Source organism: Trichechus manatus, unplaced genomic scaffold (assembly GCF_000243295.1).
Source record: "Trichechus manatus latirostris isolate Lorelei unplaced genomic scaffold, TriManLat1.0 scaffold00171, whole genome shotgun sequence".
Taxonomy (NCBI): domain Eukaryota; kingdom Metazoa; phylum Chordata; class Mammalia; order Sirenia; family Trichechidae; genus Trichechus; species Trichechus manatus.
The window spans coordinates 5,153,706-5,181,067 of record NW_004444107.1 but is presented as its reverse complement, the minus strand read 5'-3'; the positions used below and the strand labels follow the sequence as shown (position 1 = coordinate 5,181,067).

General features: G+C 38.8%; 1 protein-coding gene across 5 annotated transcripts in view; it reads left to right on the top strand.

Moving 5' to 3' along the window:
- The window catches only part of PDE5A (phosphodiesterase 5A), a 174,114-nt gene that overhangs the window by 126,847 nt on the left and 19,905 nt on the right, over positions 1-27,362 (top strand). For 3 of the 5 annotated variants that reach the window (XM_023741104.1, XM_023741106.1, XM_023741105.1), the window contains exons 12-15: positions 7,699-7,845; positions 13,897-14,022; positions 16,430-16,527; positions 25,625-25,712. In XM_023741104.1, the coding sequence (XP_023596872.1) occupies positions 7,699-7,845; positions 13,897-14,022; positions 16,430-16,527; positions 25,625-25,712 (459 nt within the window). The remainder of the gene's footprint in view (positions 1-7,698; positions 7,846-13,896; positions 14,023-16,429; positions 16,528-25,624; positions 25,713-27,362) is intronic. The other 2 variants (XM_004386810.1, XM_004386809.2) reach the window with 1 other exon arrangement.

Sequence of the window (27,362 nt, the reverse complement as noted above, 5' to 3'; positions counted from 1 at the left end):
AAGGACTAATGGACCACAACTACAACGGCCTCCACCAGCCTGAGTCCAGTACAACTAGATGGTGTCCAACTACTACCACTGACTGCTCTGACAGAGACCACAATAAAGGGTCCCAGACAGAGATGAAGAAAAATGTATAACAAAATTCTAACTCGGGAAAAAAAGACCAGATTTACTGACCTGACAGAGACTGGAGAAACTCTGAGAGTATGGCCCCCGGACACCCTTTTAGCTCAGTAATGAAGTCACTCTGAAGTTCACCCTTCAGCCAAAGATTAGACAGGCCCATAAAATAAAATAAGGGGCACACCAGCCCAGGGGCAAGGACTAGAAGGCAGGAGGGGACAGGAAAGCTGGTAATTGGGAACCCAAGGTTGAGAAGGGAGAGTTTTGACATGTCATGGGGTTGGTAACCAATGTCACAAAACAGTATGCATACTGACTGTTTAATGAGGAGCTAGTTTGTTCTGTAAACCTTCATCTAAAGTACAATAATTTAAAAAAAAGAACAACACCTATTTGGAGAAACCAAAATCTGCCCGGAACTCTAGCTGCAAGGGATTCAAGGAAATATACTTATTAGCTTTCCAGCCTCTTCAGAAAATGAAGGCTCACTAGAAAAAGGTTGAAATAGATGTTGTAATAATATCCAGTACAGGGACCAGAGAATGTTTCCCTGCCTAATGTAGCTGAGACTAAAAAATGGGAAAGAATTAGCTATATGAACATTTGGAGGGATGCATTCTAGACAGAGGAGAAACAGTTGCAAAGGCCTGGAAGTGAGAGAGAGTATTAACTAACCTCAAAAACAGATGGCAATTTCAAGAAATTCAATTTTCATTTAGGGCGAGATTGCAGTAAGCAGGGAGGCTAGCATCTATCCAGTCTAACCGTCCTCTACGCTCATGCAAAGGCTAAGGTCCTCTGTTAAACCAAGAGTTGTGTAATAGCCCTTCTCCCACTTAATGAGAAAGCCAGACGAGAGTGACACCAAGCATGAAAAATATAACAGCTAAGGTGCACTGTCCATTTATGTAAATTCTCAGAGTCAGAGGTAGCATTTAGGCCCTATACAGGAAGATGACTGGCAAGATTTAGATGCCTCTCACAGAGCAGCATTGGGAATTTGGTTCCAAAGTTAGAAGTCAGTAAGAGGCGCTGGAATCCTGCGGACACAGATATATGTATCATAGACCTTAGAGGCCGTCTAATGCAACTTCTTCATTTAAAAAAAAAAAAAAATTTATCGTGGAAAAATATATAACCATTTTTCAGTGTACAATTCAGTGGCATTGATTACATTTACAATGTTGTGCAACCATTATCACCATCTATTTCCAAAAGTTTTTTCTTTTTCTGTTGTGCTGTAGGTGAAAGTTTACAGAACAAATTCTTTGTCCTGAAACAATTAATACACATAATAGTTTTGTGACACTGGTTACCAACCCTGTGATGTGTCAACACTTTCCCCTTCTCAACCTCGAGTTCCCCATTTCCATTTGTCCCGTTTTCCTTCTCATCTTCACTTTTGGGCCGGTGTGCCCATTTAGTCTTGTATATATGGTTGAGCTACTTGTGTTATTGTTTGTTTCATAGGCCTGTCTGATCTTTGGCTGAAGGGTGAACCTTAGGAGTGACTTCAGTACTGAGTTAAAAGGATATCCAGGGCCATACTCTCAGGATTTCTGTAGCATCTGTCAGACCAGTAAGTCTGGTCTTTCTTTGTGAGTTGGTATTTCCACAACTTTTTCATTACCCCAAACAGAAACTCTGTACCCATTAAGTAATAACTTCCCCTCCGCCTTGTCCCCAGCCCCTGGTAAGCTCTAATCTACTTTCTGTCTCAGTGAATTTGCCTGTTCTAGATATTGGTCATACAATATTTGTCCCTTTGTGCCTGGCTTATTTCACTCAGCATAACGTTTTCAAGGTTCATCTATGTTGTACCATGTATTAGAAAAATTTTTATTCCTTTTTATGGCTGAGTAATATTCTATTGTAGGTAGATCCTACATTTTGTTTATCCATTCATCTGTTGATGCACACAACCTTCTCTGTAAAAAGGTGAGAAAACAGGTGGAGAGATTGTACAACTTGTTCAGGGTACAAAGCCAATGAAATATCAGGACTAGAACCCTCAAGAGCAAGCATGCTTTTTTTACCACGTGTTTTACCCTGCTTTTACCTGTCTTTTTATGGAAATCATCTCACCTGAAATGCAAATGTGGTAGCTGATCTAGGACTTTGTCAGCTGGTGATCAATTTCATATGTAGTTCCTTTTCAGCTGGAAGGTATTTAGAACAATTGATTTTGATTAAGATGACTGAGAAATTGAAGTATTTTTGTGTAACTGTGACTACTGCCTCCTTTAACCCAAGCCAGTCCTACTTCCAAAGATATGTCTTGTTCCGAACATTTCAGTGAATTTCACTTCCAGAGGTTTTATTATTGTTATTATTAATTTTTGTAAGAATGATGGAAAAAGTCATAAAACCTGAAGAATAGCCAACAAAAATTAAGGTGATTTAAATGAAGAGTTTGGTTTAAAGAGTCACAGAAGTAAACTAGTTTCTTTATTTGTTTGAGTAGCAGATAAAATTAAAGAACTTATAGGAAGACGAGATTATACTTCTGAGCTGTTTGTCCAATTGAATCTTTAACCCAGTGAGCATTGTCTATTTTTAGTATTTCATATATGGTTAATTTGACACAAATTAAAACTCTACCTCTAGAAGAGCCTAACCATATCCGAATTAAGCACTAAAATATATGAACACTGTTGCCTGAGAATTCACAAGCATTGTGCACTCACGTGGATTGATAGGCAGTGTGGGGTAGCATTAGTTGGTATGGTAGTTCCAGAGGGTTTAAACTGGATTATTCAATCATAAACACACACACACATATTATAGTGTTTTATTGTTTTCCAGAATCCTTAAAATATGTTACTTCTGTTAGTCAAGACCACAGAACAATAAGTTATATCATCCCCTCAAGAAAATCCAGCTCAGAAATGCCTGATGACTTGCCTGTGCCTGGTGAATAGCAGACCTGGGGCTAGATCTCAAATTTGTATCTATTAACTCTCTAGAAAATAAATGCTGTCTCACTTTGCAAATTCTAACAAATAAAGCACTTACTAAAAGGAGACACTGTGAAAATCCAGAACTGTATATACATATCTATCCCAGAAATACCACATACTTTATGCAAAATATTTTGTTTTCTGAAATGGTAAGTAAGAATAACTAGATGATAATATTTTATTGAAAATCACCTTGATCCCAAAGCTTTCTGAGGCGAACTGTGAGGAAACAGAAAGTTGAATCCCCATGCGATGGTCAAAGAAGATAACAAGAGCTTTAAAAGATTTCTGACTTTCTCATGACTTGTTGGTAATAAATCCTAAGAATTCTCAATCCCTGCGTCACTGACCACAAGGTTCTAAGGAAAATGTTTGCACTTTTCCCCACTGGGTCAGCTTAAAAAGGTTGAGTCGTGGTGTGGCATGACCAAACAAGCAAAAGGAAATATTCTTTTCTCTGAGTAGAGAGAGGCTGGGAATTGGAATGTATAATGGAGAGAGGCACAAGCTGTGCTGGCTTGTCTTTGTCCTGTAGCTTTTAGAATATCCTTTGTGGAAGGAATGAAAGAAAACTTCCTGCTGTAAGAATAATGATGCCGTAAGGAAAAAACATCCGTTCCCCCTTGTAGTGTGCAAAATGTTTAGCTAAAGCAGCTGTTATCTGCTTTGAGTTAAAAGGTGGCTTATTCCCATCTCCACACTTCTGAGCTCCAGTTCCACTCGTGTTTACTGCTCCGTTTTTGATGTTGGTAGCCAGTATAAACAACGAAGCTATTTATCTAAACATTTTAAATCCTCGTCTCTTCCCCTCTTTCAGCCCACGCCTTAGCCTGTGGAACCGACTTACCAGAATGCTTATTTTCCTGTGAATTTTGGTCTTGGGAAAAGAGTCTCATTATTGAGTATGAGAAGGGTGACATTCATTTAAACTTTAAATAAGTCTGGTATATGTAGATGATATCTGACGGCCATGATGAGAAGGAGAATATGCAAGGGCCCTCAGATTTGTGGGGGAAGTTCTAGAGTGTGCTGTACAAATTTATTAGTTTGACCTTTTTTCTTCAAAAAAGATAATGTAAAGCAGAGACGTGATATCCAAAATACTCATAGGAAACCTAGGGGTTTGGAGTGAGTTAAGGAAAAAACATTAAAGAGGAGCCTAGTTCAAATTTCTCGTTTTTCTTCCCTCTACTTCACACCAAGTTGAAGCCTCTTTTCCTCAGGTGATCTCAGCCTGATCTGACAAAAGCAGTTAAAAAGGTACTGCGAGGGTGAATGGTCAAGGGGATGGAAGAAGTGGGGGGTCCCTGCAAATTCTGATGCCTTCAGGGGCCCAGTGGGAAATATTGGTGAAAAGCCAGAGAGCTCTGCTCAGTCTCAGGGTCTAAGGGAGCCAGGGCTCCTCTCCACCGGCCAGCTGTTGCTTCCTGGGACTTGGGGCTCATGTGGCCTGGTTTTTTTTTTTCAGGAAATCTGGAAATCAGGTTTTTTTTTTGTTAAATTCTCCCAATTTTTAAACAGTATAACAAAGATGTCACTTTGACAACTAAGGTGCACCCAAGACATAGCCTTTTCAGTTGCCTCATATGCATGCAAAAGCTGGACAAAAAAAAAGGAGACACAAGAACTGATGTGTTTAAACTGTGGTATTGGCAAAGAATATTGAATATACTGGGTATTGCCAGAAGAACAAACAAACCAGTCTTAGAAGAAATACAACTGGAAGGCTCCTTAGAAGCAAGAATGGTGAGACTTTGGCTTGCCTTCTTTGGACACGTCATCAGGAAATACCAATCGCTAGAAAAGGACATCATGTTTGGTAAAGTGGAGGGTTAGCGAAAAGGGGGGAAACACTGAGTGAGATGGATTGACATAATAGCCCAAACAGTAGACTCAAACATACCAACGATTATGAAGATGACTCAGGACCGGGCAATGTTTTGTTTGATTATACATTAGGTCACCATGAGTTGGAGCCAACTTGATGGTAACTAACACCAACAAAACAACAAATTTGGTGATTTTTAAAAACACTGTGTACCAAACAAAATGGGCTGGAATTCACTTGCCAGGTCTGCAGTTTTCCAGCTCAGGTTAATGAGCTTCAACCCCCAGGAAGCTTTGGAACCTTAAATACAGAGCTTGTTGACTCAGATTGAGCTAGGGGAATGAGGTTTTTCTTTTCTCCTCGATGGCAACGAGTTTGGTTTTTGGTTTGATTCACTTAATACAGGTTTATATCAATAAATTTTATAACTGTTTCAGTTGATAGTCACATGGATACAGAGGTGTGTAAGATACAGCCCCACCTGTAGCTCTCAGAGTAGTTTGACAGAAAGAAAGATGAATAGGAAATTACATTATAGTGAACTTCCTGTAATTAAGCAGGGTGGGTCTAGCTCAGAGGAAACTTAACCCTTCATTGGATGGGAACTGTGCCTTAAAGGAGTCCATCAGTTAAAAAGAGTGGGGGTGCTTTGCAAGTAGAAGCAAAAGGTGCAAAGGCACACTGATGATAAAGAGCAAGGCATATTTGAAGGAATTACAGGTATTTGTCACAGTTTAATGCTTATAAAAATCAAAACAAAGGATAATTAAAAACAGATCCTCTTAAAAAAAAACCAGACTCTTGGATGTACTGAATGAGAATCTTCAAGTGAGTATTTTTAATAGGCACCCCATGTGATTCTTAGGATCAGGCTTGGGTGGAGCAAGTATCATGGAAGACAAGTTTTCTAGGCTCCAGAGTAGGGATGTGTCAAATCTGAGAGCAAGATGGCCTGCCTGGACTAGAAACCTGTCTCCATTCCTTAACTATGGTATTTTGTTCGCAAATAACACGCACCTTCTACGTTTGTTTGCCAACCACACCCTTCCCCTGAAAGGTATTTTCGTAAGTGTGCTGTGCTGATTCTTTTACAGCAACATGTAAAAAAAAATTAGCATAGCGGTGCTTATGAAAATACCTGGAGGAGGGAGTGTGTGTTTGGCAAACATAGGAGGCACACATTTGTGTAAAAATAGGGTAGCTGGGCTACCATGGTGAAATAATGAGTCTGAGCATAAGAATCAACACAAAGTTGGTTCCTATGAGGCAGAGGTCAGATACACTCTCATTCTCTGACTTCTCCGCCATTTCTGACACCAGCTGTTCCCCCGCCCCAGCACTCTTTCTCAATATGATTCATTGCAGTGATCACAGTGAACTCGCGGAAACACCATATCTGCAATAATAACTTTAATATAAGAGAGAAGGATGTCAACAGAAACGAAGATATACATAGGGCTAGGTTCAGGAGGGGTCCAGCATGGGTTCTCAGCCTCTCAAGAGGACCCACTTAAGTCTCAAAGAGAACCTGCTTACCCTTCCAGAAAACCGATGTTCATTCTCCTTCATCAGGAAACTTTTAAAAGGGAACTGTTCTGTGATGTCATGTGGTGGGGGAACTGTTCTGTGATGTTATGTGGTGGGATCTGCTGTTGATCAATAAGCTGCTACTCTCAGCCGGCTCCTGGCATCTCCCAGCCAGCTCTTGGACAGTTCCTGCTCTGTGGACAGCCCCCTGCTCAGGCACATCCCAGCTCTCAGAATGTCACAGCTCTTAGCCAGGTTTGGCCTTTACACTCTGCTGTCATCATCTGGGCCCAATCGTTGTCTCCGCCTCTTCTGGTACTATTGCAACCGCTGCCTCTATCACTGTTGCAGGTTTTCTCTGCCTGGGAGGTTCTCAGCACAGGGCCTCTGTGTCCAAAGGGTGCACTCCCGTCCTAGCTCTCATTGATCAGGAGGCCCCATCTGAGCCTCTGCATCCTAGGATTTTTATCAGTCACTAGGTGAGCCCTCCAGCCAATCCAGGTAAAAGTCAAATACCACACTCAGGAACTGACCTTATCCAATTAGTAGGGGGGAAGGCTGACCTTTACTGGTATTGGCTGGAGGGCCGCACCCTATAGGCAACCTTTACATGGACTGGCTGGGGGGATCCCACCCGGGGCTCCCCTGCCAATCCGAGTAAAGAGCTCAGGCAAGGGTCGGAACCAGGACCAAAAGGCCAGATTGCCTTTTGGTAAGGTAATTCCACACCACACCCATGGGCAAGAAAGTTAACCTTTGTGCTTAATTTTCCACACCTAAAAATGTAGCTAGCATTTCCACTTTCCAAGCTTGTCTTGAGAATTAAAATGTAAAATGCTTAGGACATTATCATTTTCCTGCTGACTTTATTCCTAGCCTATAGCAATGGGGTAGGCCCAGAATAATTGCTCAATAAATATCTATTGAATAAATAAGACTGGGGAGGTATAAAAGGACCAGATCATCAGGAGCCTTCATCTTCTTACTGTTCCAGGTGACGATCTCAGGGAGGCAACCCTCTCTTCTCCTCCACCTCGCCGACCTGGAACCACATTAGTTACCCTCATGTGGCTCAGTTTAAAAAATTAAAATGGGAATAGCTCCTGTACTAAAGGATTTCTAGTGTACTACATCAAAAAGAAAAAAATAAATAAACACAATATGCTGTTTCCCTACAGCAAAGTGAGAAAGATTTGTGAAGCGCTGCTGCTTTAATTAACAGCTTTATTTCATTTTCTTCTTCTCACCTTACCTCAGGCTGCTGTGGTACCATCTGCTCAGACCCTTAAAATTACTGACTTCAACTTCAGTGACTTTGAGATGTCCGATCTGGAGACAGCACTGTGTACAATTCGGATGTTCACTGACCTCAACCTTGTGCAGAACTTCCAGATGAAACATGAGGTAGGAATGCAGTGTTGGCCTTTGGAAAAGTGCAGGGGTGTGTGTGTGTATGTGTTTAAATGTGTAAGAAAGAGAATTTGTTTTGAATGCAAATATGAAATAGGAATTCTAAGTTTCAGTGATTAATGTGTCGTCACCTAATGCAAACCCCATAGTTTTAAAGAAAAATTATCAACTTTTATAAAAGGAATGATTCCTGGTGGTGCAGTGGTTAAAGCACTCAGCTGCTAACCAAATGGTTGACGTTCAAACCCACCAGCTGCTCCACAGGACAAAGATGTGGCAGTGTGCCTCTGTAAAGATTATAGCCTTGGAAGTTTTATGGGGCAGTTCTACTCTGTCCTAGAGGGTCGCTATGAGTCGAGATTGACTCGATGGCAGCGGGTTTGGGGGTTTAGGATATGAAAAAAAAGACTCCTACCATATGTCAAGCACCAGGTTGAAGAATAGAGGAAGAGTATTCCAAGAAGTAAGAGCAGGATTTGCATAGGTAGGATGACAGGAAAGGTTGGGGGTGGAGGGGGTGGAGCACTGGTTGAGGGGGTGAGAAACAACTGAAGAGGAATGCCAAGGATCAGATCATACTGACCCTTGTCAACCATCCAGTGGAACTGGGGTTTTATCCTGAAAACAATGGCAAGTTACTGAGGAATTTTAAGCAGGGAAGTAACATGATCTGACAGCAGAGGTAAGAATAACAACGTACAGGGAAGGTTATGATAACAATGTACGGTGTACTCCTTTGGAAATGAGAAAGTAAGGGGACTTGATTTGAGGCCAAGCTCTTGGTTAGAACAACTGGTGACTCACATGGGGTAAAAATGAAAACTGATTTTAACCATGTTGGTTGCCTTATTCTCACAAAGTAGCAAGACTAAAAGCAATAGCGTTTAGTATCAGTTTGGAGCTATCAGGGAAATCTATTTTGTTTCATAATGCTATGTATGTAACATCAGACTAATAGGGACTAGAAAGGACTTTTTGAAAAAATTCAGTAATCTTGCCTTTAAAGTTATTTTTCTGGTCAGTTCAATATCTAGTCTGCTTATACAGATTTCTTCTCAGGAAATTTAAATATCTTGAAGGCCTCTGCTTTTCAGCAATCCATTAATTCCTGCAATTAAAATTTTTTAATGTATACTACGTATGCAGTAAGGAGCGCTGGTAGCACAGTGATTAAGCACTCAACTGCTAACCAAAAGTTTGGCAGTTTGAACCTACCAGCCGCTCCACAGGAGAAAGACGTGACAATCTGCTTCTGTAAAGATTATAGACTTGGAACCCCTCTGGGGCAGTTCTACTCTGTCCTATAGGATGGCTATAAGTCAAAATCAACTTGATGGCAATAGGTTTTTTTATGTACCCAGTACTGTGATAAATTGTTCCTGCTCTTACAGACCTCACTGTTAGGCATGAAAACTAAGATCACTACAGTGTCATTATTATGGCATTATTGGGAGCCCTGAATCTGTCTTGAATTTAACGATGGTTATATTACTCTTTCTTGAGTGAAAACAGGAAACAACTGTCCGTAGATTCTTCTCTGGTAGTAGAACTTCACTCTTGTTAGAGTGTGTTGATTAAGGGGTATTGTCTCATTGAATCATTACGACAAGCACTCAAGAGAGGTTCTTTGTTTATTATTGTCCCAATTTTACAAATGAAGAAATTAAGATAGCAGGGTAGAGTAGAAAGATTATGGGTTTTGAGTCAGACAGAACTGAGTTTGCATCTTTGCTCTACTAGTGATTACTCTTATTACTGTGGACTTAAACTCTCACATTCTCAGTTTCCTAATCTGTTAATTGGGAGTAATAGTAATGCCTCCCCCATAGGAGTCTTGTGAGAATTATAAATGCATCTATGTGATTATTAAAGTGTATGTTTGTATTGTGTAGATATGTAAGTATTCTACTTAACACACAAATATAGAGTACTTGTCAGTTACCCCATTCTTATGCCAAATTTGACTATGGTAATGTCACTCCATCAAATGTCTCTATTGTAGATTATTGGACTCGATTTTTAAAACCTTTTCTATTAATGGAGTGAAGACTTCATTCAGTTTTTCTTCCTGCTAGTTAGAGTAAACCTAGATGACTTCTCAAATCTCCTTCCATTCCCAAGAGCTTTCAGACTTTAAACTTACTAGTAATGCTTCTGTTGAAAGGGCTTGGCCATAACAAAGTAATGTGATCTGTCTTAGTCATCTAGTGCTGCTGTAACAGAAATACCACAGTGGATGGCTTTTAACAAAGAGAAATTTATTCTCTCACAGTCGAGTAGGATACAAGTCCAAATTCAGGGCGTTAGCTCCAGGGGAAGGCTTTCTCTGTCAGCTCTGGAGGAAGGTCCGTGTCACCAATCTTCCTGTGGTCTGGGAGCTTCTCTGCACAGGAACCTCAGGTCCAAAGGACGCGCTTTGCTCCCAGCACTGCTTTCTTGGTGTTATGAGGTTCCCATGTGTCTCTGCTCACTTCTCTCTTTTATATCTCAAAAGAGATTGGCTTAAGACACTATCCAATCTTGTAGACCTCATCAGTATAACTGCAGCTAATCCATCTTATTACATCATAGTGATAGAGTTTACAACACATAAGGAAGTCACATCAGATTATAAAATGGTATACAATCATACAATACTGGGAATCATGACCTAGCCAAGTTGACAGATATTTCTGGGGGACACAATTCAATCCATGACATGATTCTTGTCTCTTTTTATGAAATTCTTATAAGTCGATTTATTTCTTATTTAGTTTTTAGGTAGCGTTTGAGGACTGGATATAAAGATAGTTACAGTTTCTTTTGCAACCTTTATTCTTACCTTTTCTTGAACTTTTATCCATTAGGCAAATACTTCTCCTCGATTTGGGATTCATCTATCCTCCTTTTCTGTTTAAATAACTACTATTCTAATTCTGGTCAACATCAGCTTGAACATCATAGTCATTCTGGTTGGCTTTCTTGCCTTAGCACCTCTTCTGTTTTATTTAGTTTAGATATTATTGTCAATATAATTTAGGATAATATGATTGAAGTGTTATGACTGGAGAGGATGTTAGCATCTTGAAGCTTCCCTGACAAAGAATATTTCCTATTGAAAGATACATCAAAGCTTCACGTCTCGGCTTGGCTTCCAGATTTCCTTGAGTTACTCTTCTATAACGCCACACTGACATTGCCTTTTGCCAATCTCTGAAACAGATTCTTGACTCTACTCAAAAAAATCTGCATGTACTGTACTTATTTTATTTTCACCTTCTATCTCCCACGTCATTCTTTCTCTGAAGAATATGTGCTCCATTTTATGCCCCAACATACTTTTCTCTTCCTCAGCCTGACTCCAAAATATCTCTTCCTGGAAGAATCCTAGGATTGACTTCATGTCACTTGGATTGCTGTTTGGCAGTTTACAAACTTGTACTCTCAATTTTTATGTCGGTTTATTTTTTATATATATACTTGTACCTTTGTTTATTTCCACTACTGATTGAGTTTCTTGGAGGCAGAAGATGAGCTATGTTTTCTTTTTTTTCTCTCTTTCTCATAGCATCTTGAGTGTGTCACCCAGATCCTAGGAAGCCTTCCCTAATTATTGGAGACTGATTCAGAGTCATGAGCATGCTCTCTAGAGTCATCCAAACTGCAAACAGCTATTCAATAGTCCTGGACAAAATCTGGGTCACAAATTTGAATGTTGCCCCCATATCCACTGGGATCGTAGCAGATCTGATCATAATTTCCTAGGATGCTGTTTAGAACATCCGGATGACAGAATCCAAAACTGCATGTAAATCTAGTTATTAACTACTGTATCCACTAGGTTACCCAATTCCATTAGGCCCTTCTTAATAGAAGTACAGTCTTATTGCCATCAAGTCAATTTCGACTCATAGTGACCCCATAGGACAGAGCAGAACTGCCCCCATGGAGTTTTCTAGGCTGAAATCTTTAAGGGAATAGATTTCCAGGTCTTTTCTCCCACGGAGCAGCTGGTAGATTCAAACCGCCAACCTTGCTGTTAGCAGCCAAGCACTTAACCACTGTGCCACCAGGGCTCCTTAGAAGTGCATTAGGGTAGTCAGTTAGGAATTACGCTTCATAGGGTCGTTTTAGTTGTTTCACATTATATGGTATATGTGCATGTTTAATTATATTTACAGATTTATGAGTAGTAAAAGGAACCCTGGGGTGCAGTGGTTAAAGTGCTCGGCTGCTAGCCATAAAGGTCAGTGGTTTGAACCCACCAGCCACTCCACAGGAGAAAGATGTGGCACTCTGCTTCCATAAAGATTTACAGCCTTGGAAACCCTATGGGGCAGTTCTACCCTATCCTGTAGGGTCACTATGAGTTGGAATCGACTCGATGGCAGTGGATTTGGTTTGGTTTGGTTGAGTAGTAAAATCTTATGTCCATAGGTTAAATATCTGTTTTTTCTTGTTAATTTTTCTTGCTTGTTTAATTAATCAGTTATTTTCTATAACACTTATCCACATGGTTTCTAAGTATTATCAAAGAAAGTTTATAGCTCTTAATTAAAATTCTCCAAATAAGATTATTTCATCACCTTCCTGGCAGACTTTATTCAGAAATGGTCATAATGAAAGAATCTATACTGTACTTGAGGTTAACACATACCAGTCTTAAAAAAAAAAAAAAAATTCACATCAAGTCAATTCCAATTCATGGTGACCCCATATGTGTGAGAATAGAACTATATTCCATAGGGTTTTCAATGGCTAATTTTTCTGAAGAATATCACCAGGCCTTTCTTCCAAGGTGCCTCTGGGTGGATTTGAACTTCCAGCCTTTCAGTTAACAGCCCAGCATCTTCACCGTTTGCACCACCCAGAGAATTCATATCAACCTTAGGCACACTGAAATCCTCCCTTTAAAATATGGTGACTCAGAGTGGAAGGGTTAGGAGACAGTAGGGTTCTTTGTTATCTGAACTCCCTGTGAATTGAGAATAGGAAGAGAAAGACCTGAAAATAAAAGGGAGACTGTGAAAGCATTGTTCACATACCAAATCGAGGTTTCCACCAACAATGAAGAAACTTTGTTTTTGGCCTACTTCTGTAGCCGATCATACCATTTTGGATATTGTCAAAGGAGCATTCTTTTCCCTGGTACTTCTACCATTTCCCAGGCAGTGCTCTTTGTGTTTGAAGCATCCCCAGTGATATAGGCAGGAAGAAGCACAGATTTATCTTTACAGATCCCCGAAAGTATAGTAAATCATTCTAATTTGAAGAGACTCTAAAGCTAACGCAAACACAGAATAACCATGCTTAGGTCCCATGAGTCCCAGGGAATTTTATAGACTATTCCCAACTCATGAGACGGGAAAAGTCTATCCTTTGTATTCTGTCTTTTAAAATCTATTTTTTTCATATGGACCCAGGGCTGTATTTCACTTTTTTTTTTTTTAATTACTTCTTGATAACCCATTGGTAACTGCCTGAATATTTAAGCATGGTTTAAAAGGGACATCGATCTAATGAGTGTATTAGGATTTGCAACTCCAGTTTGTCCTTGGATATGTGCTATATGTCCTGCCCTCAATCCAATCTCAAAGCCTCATACCAAATACCATCTCAAACATATCAAATGGGAGCAAGGGTCTCTAAAGTTGAGTTTATATACATGTGTGGCTATCTAGTTGGATCCCCTAATTGATGACACATGGACATAATATCTTTTTAAAAAGCTAGTCTGTGTTCTGCTCATGCTAGAGATGGCTTTCTTAGAGATGGCTTGTATTTCACATATAATTTAGTTAACATGGTGGTTAACATGGAGGGCCCTGGAATCAAAAGGTTCAGGTTTGAATTTTGGCCCCACCCCTTGCTTGCTGGCAGCATGACCTTGAGGAAGTTACTTTACCTGAGTGTCATTTTCTTTATCTGCAAAGTGATGCTAGTAGTGCCTCCCTCACAAAATTGTGAGGATTAAATTTAAATGCTTTATACTGTGCCTAGAACATAGTACATGTGACCAATGTTAGCAATTATTATTGTTACTTATGTTTTATTTATTTCCTAAAGGTTCTTTGCAGTTGGATTCTAAGTGTTAAGAAGAATTATCGGAAGAGTGTTGCCTATCATAACTGGAGACATGCCTTCAATACAGCTCAGTGCATGTTTGCTGCTTTAAAAGCAGGCAAAATCCAGGTACTTTTTAGAGCTATTTATAAATTTAAGACATTTTGTTGCTTTAATAATAAAAATTTACAGCATATTTTTTTGAGTTTGTTTTAAGGTACACTAACGATAATTGGTGGCAGTGTGCTTCTGTGAAGATTTACAGCCTTGGAAACTCTACAGGGCAGTTCTACTGTGTCCTGTAGGGTCGCTTTGAGTCAGAATCAACTCAACGGCAGTGGGTTTAATGATGATTGAGAATAATATTTACTTCTACTTACATAACAAATTATATTTTATTAATTAAGGAGGACCGTTGTTGTTGTTTTGTGCCGTAGAGTCGATTCTGACTCATAGCGACCCTATAGGACAGAGCAGTACTGCCCCACAGAGTTTCTTTGGCTGAAATCTTTACAGGAGCAGATTGCCAGGTCTTGTCTCCCATGGACTGGCTGGTGGGTTCGAATTCTCCACCTTTCAATGAGCAGCCAAGCACCTAACCAGAGCTCCTTTAAAAAGTACTTGTATGGCAAAGTACTTAATTGGTCATTTTCTTTCATATGTAATATATTTGGCATATTTTAAAATCTTTTTTTTCTTAACTTCATGTTAAATAGTCTCTGGGCAAATAAATATTTTCTTCAGAGGAAAACTCTTCAGTATTAATAAGAAAATATATCCTATGTTCAATCTACTCCATAGTAGAGTTCCTCTAAAACCACTCAAGTCCTGAAGTTGGCTTCAGAGATAAGTCCTGTAACCCAACTGTAATTCCGACTCATAGCGACCCTAGAGGACAGAGTAGAACTGCCCCATAGGGTTTCCAAGGAGCAGTTGGTAGATTCAAACTGCCAACCTTTTGGTTAGCAGCCAAACGCTAAATCCAGAGACCTTTATCTCATTTTCTCTGGAGCACTCAGCCAATTTTATGTTGTTCATGTTGTTATTTGCCCTCAAGCCAGTTTCAACTCATGGTGACCTTATATACAACAGAACAAAACATTTGCCCGTTCCTGTGTTGTCTTCCTCCTTGCGAGCATGTTCTAGTCCCTCAGTCAATTTTACAAGGACTCTTTAATCAAAGAGTTTTGGTTTCATATGCATTAACCAGAGACCATTTACCAGGAAGATCAAGACCGAAAACATTTAGGTAATTCTTTCCTTTCCAGGCCAAATTTTATTCTTATCTCTGTCCTTAGATTCTAACTTTAGTGGGAATCAAGCAGTTAATCTAAGTAAGTGATTCTAGGCATCCATCCATCATATAACTTTTTAATTCAGAGCTTCCCTGCCTTTTGTCTTTGTTTTTTGTTTTAATAAATTCTAAAAATGGTATCTCCATCTCTACTCTCATAGAGTGCACATGTTAACTTGCTGGCTTTAAAAGATGAGATTGCTAGCAGAGAAGCCACGTGAAATGTCATAATCTTATTTTCCTGCTTTAGGAAACATTTACAAGAAATAGGCGTAATTTATTTTGGGGTATGGAAAGGTCATAAGGATTATCTCCACCAAACACTTATCCTTGCATTTTGTGATGAATAACAAAATGATGATTTCTGTGTGTGTCATAAAACCTGTTTAGTGGGTTGGGAGTTCCAGGAGAATAGAGCTGATAATAATTTCAACTTGTTTTTTCTTACTAATGAAGGAAAACAGTGGCATAGATAATACAAATGGCAGATGTTCGAAAATAACCCCATTTGGCTTTGGAATATACTATGAAACTTTTTAAAATTTTCATTCCTAATTATCTTTTTTCTGTTGTTTTGCTTAATATTCACATTGTCTACATTCCTTAAGGATACAGCAACTGACAGGAGAGACTGAAGAGAGAATAGTCTACAGGGAACTAAAAGTCAGAGAGGAAACAGTTATTTAAAGTGTTTTATGATTATTCCATATGTTTTGTTGTTGTTGTTATTTGTCATCAAGTCACTTCCGACTCTTGTTGACCGCATATGTGCAGAGTAGAACTGTGCTCCATAGGGTTTTCCACACTGTGACTTTTCAGAAGCAGATTGCCAGGCCTGTCTTCTGAGGTGCCTCTGGGTGGGTTCAAACCACCAGCCTTTTGTCTAGTTGTTGAGCGCTTAACAGTTTGCACCACCCAGGGACTCCATATTCCATATATGCATGTATCCAATTGAGATAGGTAATTGAGAATTAGTGGTATACTCAAGTGGGACAAGTTATTGATTTTTTGGGGGACAGTTTGGCTTTTTCTGTTGATTAGTGACATTTGTAATAACCTCATCCTGAGTGACAAAGTACATCTGATTCCCCACAGAATAAGATTCCAGCTTGAGTCCTTTGTGACTATAAAACACATATGTAAAGTACTGAGAAAAAATACATAATTGCTGAAAAGAGGTGCTATAATGCCCTTTACCAAATTGTGTCTTTCTCTCTCTTCCCTCCAATGTCCTTGGCCAAGCAGAACAAGCTGACTGACCTGGAGATCCTCGCACTGCTGATTGCTGCACTAAGCCATGATTTGGATCACCGTGGTGTGAATAACTCTTACATACAACGGTAAGATGTTTTCCCCAGCAAAACAAGAAGATGTTTCCGTTAAATTGCAGGGCTGTAGTTCTTAAAGTAAAAGCCACCGCAGAATTTAGTGGTACAGAGTTTCAGTTGGTCCAAGTCCCATACATACTCTAGTTAGGTTTAAGGAAAATGGAAAAAAATAATGTAAGCCCAATATTGTGTTGGGGAAAAAGTAAAGTTTCTGGCCTGAAGTTAAAAAAAAAATTTATGTTCAGAACTGTATTTCATTAGATAATTACCAGCCATTTTGCTTTAGTCTGTGTAGACCCAGCTAAAGAACTTCATTGGAAAACTATTAACACTAGTTCAGAAAAGGTAGAATTTTACCCTGGAATTGAAAAAATAATATTTGAAAAGTGCTTGGCTTAGTCCTTGGTACTTAGTAAGTGGAGGCTTCTGGTCTCAGTGGAGACAGTATAACACAGTGTTGGGGAACTCAGGCTCTGCAGTCAGACGTGTTCAAATCTTAGCTTTGCCCCACAGTCCTTGTGTGACCTTGAGCAAGATAGCTAATCACCCTATACCTCAATTTTCTGATCTATAAAATGAAGATAATAGTATAACCTACCTCATAGGATTGATGTAAGTTTGAACAGATAGTGCCCATCAGTGTCAAGTTGAATGCTTGGTACGTGTTTAGTGTTACATAGTTGTTGACCTCAGATACTAATGATAATCATACATCATCTGCTCACTGGCTGATACTGGGAGTAAAATACTAACCCTTTAGAGAAGAGTTTCAGGCTCCCATAAGGACCATATTTAAATGACATTTGCAATGACAAAAAGATGATAACACTGACATCACTTTCCATTAAATTTTTGAGCCACTGTGACATGTTTATTTTCTTACAGCAATTTGATGGAAAAGCCTACAGTTTAATAGCAAAATCTCTGTACTACTGAGCATTTTTTTTAAGTGTGCAAGTGATTCAATTAATGGATAAATCTCTTAAGGAAATTCCAGATGTCTGATGTCTTGAGGGAATATCAGAAAGCTCTCTAATCGCATTCCCTTTATCTAAATAAATAGAAAACTCTACGTAAAAATAATTGTAGCAATGCAGCAACCATGTCCACTGCTAACTCTTTGTTGGGAAATGATAGTAGGCTTTTGCCTGAGTGTCATAGATGGGCTCTTTAAAATCTTTAAAATCTAATATTTGGATAACTGACTGGGTGGCTTGTCCTTGTCCCCTGTGCTTTGTCGTGTGATTGTGTTCCTGAGCCTCACATAGACACAGGAAATAATTATGAAAAGCAACATTTACAGAAAAAGATGTATAGCAGAGTCAAGCCACATAGCATGGCCTTCCACAGCCAGCACAGCCTAAAGATCAAAGTAATGGTGTGGTAAGTGTCCCTCTCTACATCAACTGAACGTGATATTATTAGTCTATGGATTATTAGAATATTGATTGTGCTAAGATGCTATATTGCCCTGTTTAGAGTGAAAAAATCACTCATCTATTATTTCCTTTGTTTATTTGAAAATACCCGGAAAAACATCCAGAGAAACGTCATCTTCTCTTCAAAAAAAATGTCCTGGGAAAAAGTCATAGACTGCAAAATCTTGCTTTCACACACACCACAAAGCAGTCTTCTACCAAGTAATAATAACTCTGAAAAACAAATTAAAGCAGTTTCAGAGATTTTTATTTTTTCCTACATCCCCGTGGTTTGAATAGCGGAAACCAAGAATTTTCCAGGGATGATTCTTTTATTCTTTCCTTAGTGGTGAATGATACTTAAAGTAGAATTTTTTCTACCAGAGGACTCTTAGGAGATTAAAAGTACCATGAACATGCCCATATAAAGTACTGATTTCTGAAAAGGTATACTATTTTCAGATCTCACTCAGATATTCAAGCTAATATATGAGGAAAAGTAAAATAATAAAAGAAGGCACAGAAATAAGATGGATACGTCAAAAAGAAACGAGACCCTAATGTGGTTGCAAAGTTAAAAACTGGAATTCTCCTGTCTTGAAAATCTTTTCATAAATACATTTAAAGTGAGATATTCCTTGATTAGGAAGACTATCATTATGGAGGAGTACTGTAAGTATGGCAGCGAAAATATTTGGGGAAAGAGCTCACTGCTCGTGCTTACTTCTCCCACATGGGTTGAAAAAGAAAAGAGAGATTTCAGGTAGGTATTGTAATATTATTTTAAAAATAGGCAGTAATAGGAACAAAATGGCTGAAGTACAGACATCCATTAGAGAAAACACAATTGTAACACTTGGATAGCATAGGGAGATTTCCAGTATTAGGGCTGCAGCCAGTATAAGAAAACGATGGATGCATTTATTTGGTTAGATTCAGGTTTGGTATTTTGTAAGATAATATAGTGAAATTATCCTATATTTTAGACACATGGATAATGGACAGTTACTAGGGCCTTGGCATTTTGCTAGACAACAAGAGAGCTGTAAAAGTATAAAATGTGATTCTAGCCCTCAGGAATATTCATAGTCTCGTAAAACGATAGTGATCAATGCAAAAAAAAAATCTAGTAAGTCCTGAGTTGTGTAATAACATTGACTGTAAATGCTCAGCTGAGAAGGAAATAGGTCAAGACTAGTATAGTCCATCTCCATTGTTAATGGGGGAAGTGAGACTTAAACTGGACCTGAAAAAGTAGGTAGGATTTAGAGAAGAGAAAAGATGAAGATACTCCAGGAACACTATGAGGTGGGCATATTCATAGAATATGAATATGAAGGAAAAATTTGACAATGAGGAGAAAATAATAAATAGGATTAGTAATTAGAAAAGGTAAAATGCTCAAATAAATGTTTGTTTTTAAGATTAAAGAATCAGTAAAATCAGAATAAAAGTATTTTCTAGTGACCTCTGTTAGACTGTGTGTTTGTACTGGGAGAACTTTTCTGTATCATGGTCTTCTCTACTCTCTAACAGAGGAACAGGAGTGAGCTGGAGTTATGGACAGGCCCAATGGAAACAGAGGGCCAAGAGGATCTGAGAGACTCAAAAGGGTAGTAAAGATAGCACAGAGGTTACTCTTTTTAAAGTTCAAACTGAGTAGAGTCTAGTTTAACCAAGAATGAGATATCCCTGGTGAGGCTGGACATCTTGAGAGACTGTAGACCTGAATATGAATAAAGTGCAAATTCAATTACAGTAAAACCTTTGAAAGCTGGAACCTGTGTAAAGCGGAAGCCTGTCAGAGAAGCAAAATTCAGATATTTTCCACTAAATAGAGAGTGTTAGAGAAGTGACTGCACCAAAAGCAGAAAACTTGTGAGACCTGGAAAAACAAGGCAGTCCCATCTATTTCTGGCTCTCACAGGTTTCTCTGTAGTTCTGATGTAACAATTAATAATAGTAGTAGTAGCAATAAATAATAATAATAGAAATTAACCTTTACTATAAAAACTCATTATCGTCACATGAATTCCGACTCATAGCAACCATAAAGGACAGAGTAGAACTGCCTCATAGAATTTCCAAGGCTGTAAACCTTTACGGAAGCAGACTGCCACAGCTTTCTCCTGTAGAGTAGCTGGTGATTTCAAACCACACACCTCTCGGTGAGCAGCCAAGAGCTTTAACCACTACACCACTAGGGCTCCTTTAACATTTACTATAGACCTTTTTATATGCCAGGAACTCATATATACACATACACACACACACACACACACACACACACACACACACACACACAATTAATTCAGTTAATCCTTGCTTATACCACCATGCAGTGCTTATGATGGTTAAGAGCAGACTCTGGAACCAGTCTACCTAGGTGCATCCTGACTCCTCTTAACATATGACGTTGGGCAAGTTATTACCTCTCTATCCCTCTGTTTCCTTCTCTTTTGATGGAATAATGATAGTTCCTACCTCATAGGGTTTTATAAGGGTTAAAGGAGTTTGATAAATGTAAAGTGCTTACTTAGAACAGTACCTGGCACATATTAAGCACTGTACAGGTTTTAGCTATTTTCACAAGGAAATGCTATTAATGACAGATGGGAGTTTAAGATATGGCTTTGTTACATGATGGATCAGGGTGTGGAAAAGCTACTATGGCTAATGCAGGTTCTTGCATTTAGTAGCTGTGGAACAAATGAGTGAGCCCATCACTATTGTTGATGTGAAGAAGAGACAATCAGAGGCATCGTGGTCAAAGAACTGTGAGGGCCAAAGATCAAATGAATCATCAGCTTGAATATCTGTGTCATCAAGTCTGATTAGAAAATAGGAAAAAAAATAAGCCAAGGACTATTTTCTTCCAGGAAGGTAAAATAACCCCTGACTGGTGGTAGAAGAAGACAATAGTGATGCTTTGGAGAGAAATGATGATAAAGAATTAAATAGGGTTGACGTGGGTTACAAAGAAGTAGTAGTTAGAGATTTGCGCCCAGAGCAATATATATAGATGAAAAGCCGAATCAAGGCTTTTCACTGTTAGAATCAGTGAAAAGAGGAAGTCTGAGGGGGTGGAATTGTGTTTCTCACGGGGCTTTCATTTTCTATGGATTTCTAAGACTTTATATTTAAATTTTTTGGAATATTGGTCTGATTTCTGCATAGGCATCCTCATGCACTCTCAGAGATGGACTGACAACTGCAGGACAGAAAGAATATGCAGGGAGAGAATGCCAGTCCATTAATGCTCACATCAGTGTGGGAACAAAATTCTGCAGCAGTAGTGGTTTAAATGGGTTCCTCTGATATAACCTCAAATAAAGAGGCAATGTAGCTTTGTGTGTGAAAAAGTGGACAACAGGATGTAGAATACTCTGGTTTCCATGAATATTTTTGTAAACAGGAAATTTAGGGCATTTGTCACCCTTTTATTGATTCCTAAATCTGTATTTTTAGAACGTTTAACTAAAGGCAAGCACAAAATTTGCATCCATCCCTCTCATAAACCAAGACTTTTCTCTAATGTGAAACAGTCCTTTCTACATCGTCTAAAAATACAGTGTGCGTTTTAAGTTTTAAACATGTTTGTGTTCTGTCCATCTCGTTGCATTTCCTCATGCGTCTCTTAACTAGGTCAGTGAGCATGTGCTGTATGCACAGTGCTATGGCATTGTGAGCCCTGTGATGCAGCAAAGAGGGTATATTTGAACCCCAGCTGTGCCATTTATATTGACCTTAAACAGATTAGATAATCTCTCAGAAATTTTGTTCATCTAAAATATAAATATAATAATGCCAATTTTAGAGAGGTCTCAGACTCGGTTACCCCCAAGGCAGAGCCCAAGACAAAGGCTGACGTGCATGTAGCTTATTTGTGAGCGCGATCCCAGGGAGCAGAGATATAGGACTAGGAGTGAAATGTGGAGGAAGGGAAAGCCCGTACAAGGATGAGTTATATAGCTGTGCTCCCATATGGGCGACTGGTGCTCAATCCTGCTGGGTCCTTTTTTTTTTTGAGGTTTTTTTTTTTTTTATTATTGTACTTTAGGTGAAGGTTTACAGAACAAATAGTTTTTCATTAAACAGTCAGTACACATATTGTTTTATGACATTGGTTAACAACCCCACAACATGTCAACACTCTCCCTTCTTGACCTTTTTTTTTGGTAAAAATATACATAGCCAAAGATACACCATTTCAAAAATTTCTACCTTCACAGTTCAGTGACATCGGTTACGTTCTTCCAGTTGTGCTGCTATTCTCACTTTAGATGAAGGTTTACAGAACAAAATAGTTTCTCATTAAACAGTTAGTACACATGTTGCCCTATGACAATGGTTAACAACCCCTCTTCATGTCAACACTGTCCTTACTGAACCTTGAGTTCCCTATCACCAGCTGTCCTGTCCCCTTCTGCCTTCTAGTCCTTGTCCCGAGACTGCTGTGCCTCAGTCCCATTTTGTTTTATGGGGCTGTCCAATCCCCGGCTGAACGTGAACCTCGGAAGTGACTTCACCACTGAGCTTAAAGGGTGTCTGGGGGCCATACTCTCGGAGTTTCTCCAGTCTCTTTCAGGCCAGTAAATCTGGTCTTTCTGGCGGGTCCTTTTTAGGAGTCTTATGAAATGAGACCCAGAACAGTCTAATGAGAAGACAAAAAGGGAAGCAGTCATCCATAAGCTCCCATGCCCCATTGCTCTAAGGTGACCGCACAGGCCCTAACTCTTCCACACTTCTAGGTTGAAAAGCACGAGTGCAGAGGGAGTTCTGTGGACACCAGCTATGGGGTCAGAGAGCTTCAGGGCAGAAGTGAGAGATATTCAGGGTGGACCAGGGCAAAGCACCTTCTAATTGGCACCTGTGTGAAGTCTGGTAAAGTTTGCATGAAATGGGACACTAACTACATCAATGGCTGGAGTAGGAGATGGGACTGATAGGACTGTGAAGTGGTGAACACAAGGTCCTATACAAGGTTATTGTAAAAATTAAATATAAACCTCATAGCACAGTTATAGGCTCTCAGTAAATGGTAATTATGATCATTGCTGTACTATGTGTTGTAGGCTAAGCACATATTATCACACTTAAGAGGTTTACAATCTTATGGACTGATAGACTTATAAATAGCCAATATCTGGCAGAATAAAGTTGATATTAAACTAATATTGTATGCCACTGAATTTCCTATATAAATGAAAATAACAGATACTTCAGAAGCTTTTCCTTTTACTCTAAGTGAGGAAATGAGAAAGGCTGCAGTTGTTAAATTCAAGTTGACTTAAGCATATCTAGTCTAAGTGATGTGAAAATTGAGCATCCAGAATACTAGGCAGGATTAAAAAAGGGAGATAAATGATTCTCTTTACCCTAAGGTCTCTGTTCTTCTTTTAGGCCATATCACTGGATAATCTCATCAACTCCCATGGCTGGAATAACCATTTGTATGTTGATGCATTCCAAATCCATATTTCCAGCCCAGACCTGAGTTCAGACATTTATATCCACTTGGGTGATCTCAGGCATCTTTAAATCAACAGTTCCGACTAGCCGTCTTCCCCTCCTTCATCCCCCAGCCCTAATCATCTCCCCTTTTTCCTATGTCAGTAAATGCGATTACCATCCCCTAGCTGCCCAAGGCAGAAATTTAGCATTCATACTTGCTCTCTTCATCTCCCTCATCCACACTGTGTCTCCACATCAGGATTCATTGCCAACGCCTATCTAATCTACCTCCTCGACAACTCCCAGGTAACTGCTTCTCTTCACGTCTGTTGCTACCACCCTAATCCAGGCAACCGTTCATTATCTCTTACCTGGATTACCGGAACTGCCTCCCAGTAGTCTCCTAACTAACACCCGCATCTCCAGTCTTGTTTCCAGCAAATTCATCCTTTTCACAGATCTACTCAGGTTATTCCATTCATTGGCTTCACATTGGCCAGCAATAAGCCCAGTACCTGACCCATAGTAAACCAAAAAAACCAAACCAGTTGCTGTTGAGTCGATTCTGCTTCATGGCAAGCCCATGATGTGTGTCAGAGTAAAACTGTGCCCACAGGGTTTTCAATGGCTGATCTTTCAGAAGCAGATCGCCAGGCCTTTCTTCTGTATGTCCTCTGGGTGGACTTGAATCACCAACTTTTTGGTTAATAGCCAAGCCTTAACCATTTATGCCATCCCAGAACTCTAACTTACGACTCATCAAATACGGAAGGAGTAAAGGAGACAAGCAAGCAGGAGTTAATTTTGCTGAAATATAGTGATACTTTAAATACTAGGATTAGCTGAGGTTACCCGTTCTCTTACCTTACTATTCATTTTATTATTTTTGTTTTCACTTAGGCTTCTCTCACTGTATCCATTTTTTCCCGTGTTACATTTCTGCAGTCTTAGCTTCTCTATCTTCAACAAATTAAATGCAAAAATAATGATTAACATAGTAGTATAAAGAAATAAAACACTTATGTTATCCAACATTTATTTGGTGTTTTATAATTCATAAATCCCTGTCCTATAAATTTTAGAAACGGGAACTTTCAGAAACTTTATTTTTCTTTTAAAGAAGAAATAGTGAAAACTGCTTTATAATCACATCTGAGGGGTCATGAGAAATATGAGAGGAGAGGATACTTGTTATGTTTTAGAAAAGTTTCACACACTTACTTTGTGCCTGTCCCATCTATATAATGAACTGATTATAAAATCCCTCCCCTTCTCTCCACCAGGCCAAAAGATTGCTACTGCTTCCCCAAGTTCCACTTAGAGGCTACGGAAATATCCTGCACTGAAAAATCCTGGGTCCTGTGTAGGAAATTTTCTGACTCAGCCATCTCCTTCCTTCCCTTTTCAAAGGGGGCATGTGCACTGACTGTCTCCCTTTTTCTCACCTTCCATCACACACGTCACAGTTAATTCCATCTCAGCCACTTCAGTTCTTATAGGAACCAAACCAAAACCAGACTAGTTGCCATCGAGCCAGTTCTGACTCATGGAGACTCCATGTGTTTCAGAGTAGAGCTCTGCTCCATAGGGTTTTCAAGGCTGTGACATTTCAGAAGCAGATCACCAAGGCTTTCTTTTCTTCCAAGGCATCTCTGGGTGGATTTGAACTGCCAACCTTTTGGTTAGTAGTTGAGCACTTAACCATTTGTGTCACCCAGGGACTACTGTTATTATAGGTAGAACCTTGTGAATAAGCTGACCTTCAGCCTGAGCATTATTTCAGAGTAGAAACTAGCATGTGAATTTGTTTCCAATTTTGAAATCAATTTCAGTTTTGAAACTGAAAAATATTATTTGTACAACGATCTCAGGAATTTTTTTTAATTTTTTTTTTTTTTTTTTGCTTTATTGCTTAGAGAAATTAGCTATTTTTTGTCCTCATTCTTTCTACTATTTTAGTTAATTTAAAAAACTAATAAAATTGTTCCCATATTGAACCAGCAACAGTTACATCGGTATTTGGCTCTTTGATTATATTCAATTTCTGGCCATAAACCTACCCTTTTTTCCACAGAGGGAGAGAAAATTGTTAGTTTTATTAATTTGGTAAAATTAATCTTAAAAAAGCCTCTTTTAGGTAACCAATAAAAAGAATCATAAATTGATAAACTGCTTTATATTGGAAAAATTTTTTTTTTTTTTTTTTTACTTAATTTCTTCAAAACAATATTTTTCAGAAGCGAACACCCACTGGCTCAACTCTACTGTCATTCCATCATGGAACACCATCATTTTGACCAGTGCCTGATGATTCTTAATAGTCCAGTAAGTACCTAATTTATGGTTATGGAATTTTAAAATAGAGCTTTATGAATTCAGTTTTATTTTTAGGTTTTGGATTTGTTCCCAGCATCATAAATTCTTGAACATACTTTATCCCTTTTTGGGTAAGGAAGGCAAAGCCAAAACATTTGAGATCCTCACAGCCTCACTGCACTAGACAGCTGGAACTGTCCAAACGTTGCCTCATGTTATGAAATGAATTGGTCCCCCAAAACTATGTGTTGTAATTCCTAACCTCTATGCCTGTGGTTATAATCCTATTTGGGAATAAATTGTCTTTGTTATGTTAATGAGGCAGGATTAGTGTAGGGTGTATCCTGAGTCAATCTCTTTTGATGTATAAAAGAGATTAAACACAAGCTAGCAAGCAGAGACAGGGAAAGAGAAATGCCAAGACACATGAAGATTGTCCAGGAGCAGAAGCTCAAAGAGACAAAGACCATTCTCCAGAGCCAACAGAGAAAGAAAGCTTTCCCCTAGAGCAGGCACCCTGAATTTGGACTTCTGGCCTCCTAAACTGTGAGAAAATAAATTGTTAAAACTGCCTATTTGTGGTATTTCTGTTATAGCAGCTCTAAATAACTGACATCTGATAAGGGAAATTTGGTTACTCAACTAAATTTGGTTTGGTTACTCCAAATCAGAAACAAACAATACTGGTATTTTTGTGGCTCTCAGCTGATTCTTCTCTCCCTTCATCCCAAATAAACTAGTTTATACAGATCTAGGATTTGCTTTCACAAGACAATGCCTGTTCCTCTTTTTATTGAAACTTCTAATCACTAGCAAACTATTTTGGTAAGGAAAAAAGCCATTTATATATATATATACACATATATGTATATATGTGTATGTATATATATATTCAGTTTTATTTTTAGGTTTTGGATTTGTTCCCAACATCATAAATTCTTAAATATACTTTATACACACACACACACACACACACACACACACACACACATACCCACACATATATATATGCTGTTGTACCATTAGGTTAAGTGAAAATTTTATCAATGTAAGAAAACATATAGGCTATGTTAAGCATATTTATGCTAAATAAAATAATATACACCAGCATGCTAATAATAGTTGTCTTTGTCTAGTAAAATTATAAATAATTTTTATATTCTTATTTTGGTTTGAAATATTTTGGTTTATCTATTACTCATGTTGTCTAATGTGTGCATGTATTACCTTTAAAATAACAAAAAATAATGAAAGTTGTAACTGTTACTTTGAATGAGCACAGTGCATGGGATGTAATCATAAAAGAGTTGTATCACTCTCTATTTAAGTTTGCTCAGTAGGGCTCTTTCTTCCATGGCCTCTGGAAGGAAACTCAGGGAAACCCATAACTTTTTCTGGGCCCTGGTGGTGCAGTGGTTAAGAGCTCAGCTGCTAACCAAAAGGTCAGCAGGTCAAATCCACCAGCTGCTCCTTGGAAACCCCATGGGGCAATTCTGCTTTGTCCTATAGGGTCGCTATGAGTCAGAATCAACTTGACTGCAACAGGTTTTTTCTTTTGTAATAAAAGGCCCTCTAGTTACTTTAAGTCTCAATATATAGGATATAATTCTCAATTCAGAAATGCAAAATTTTTGCATGTGCAGCTTTTTCCATTCTATT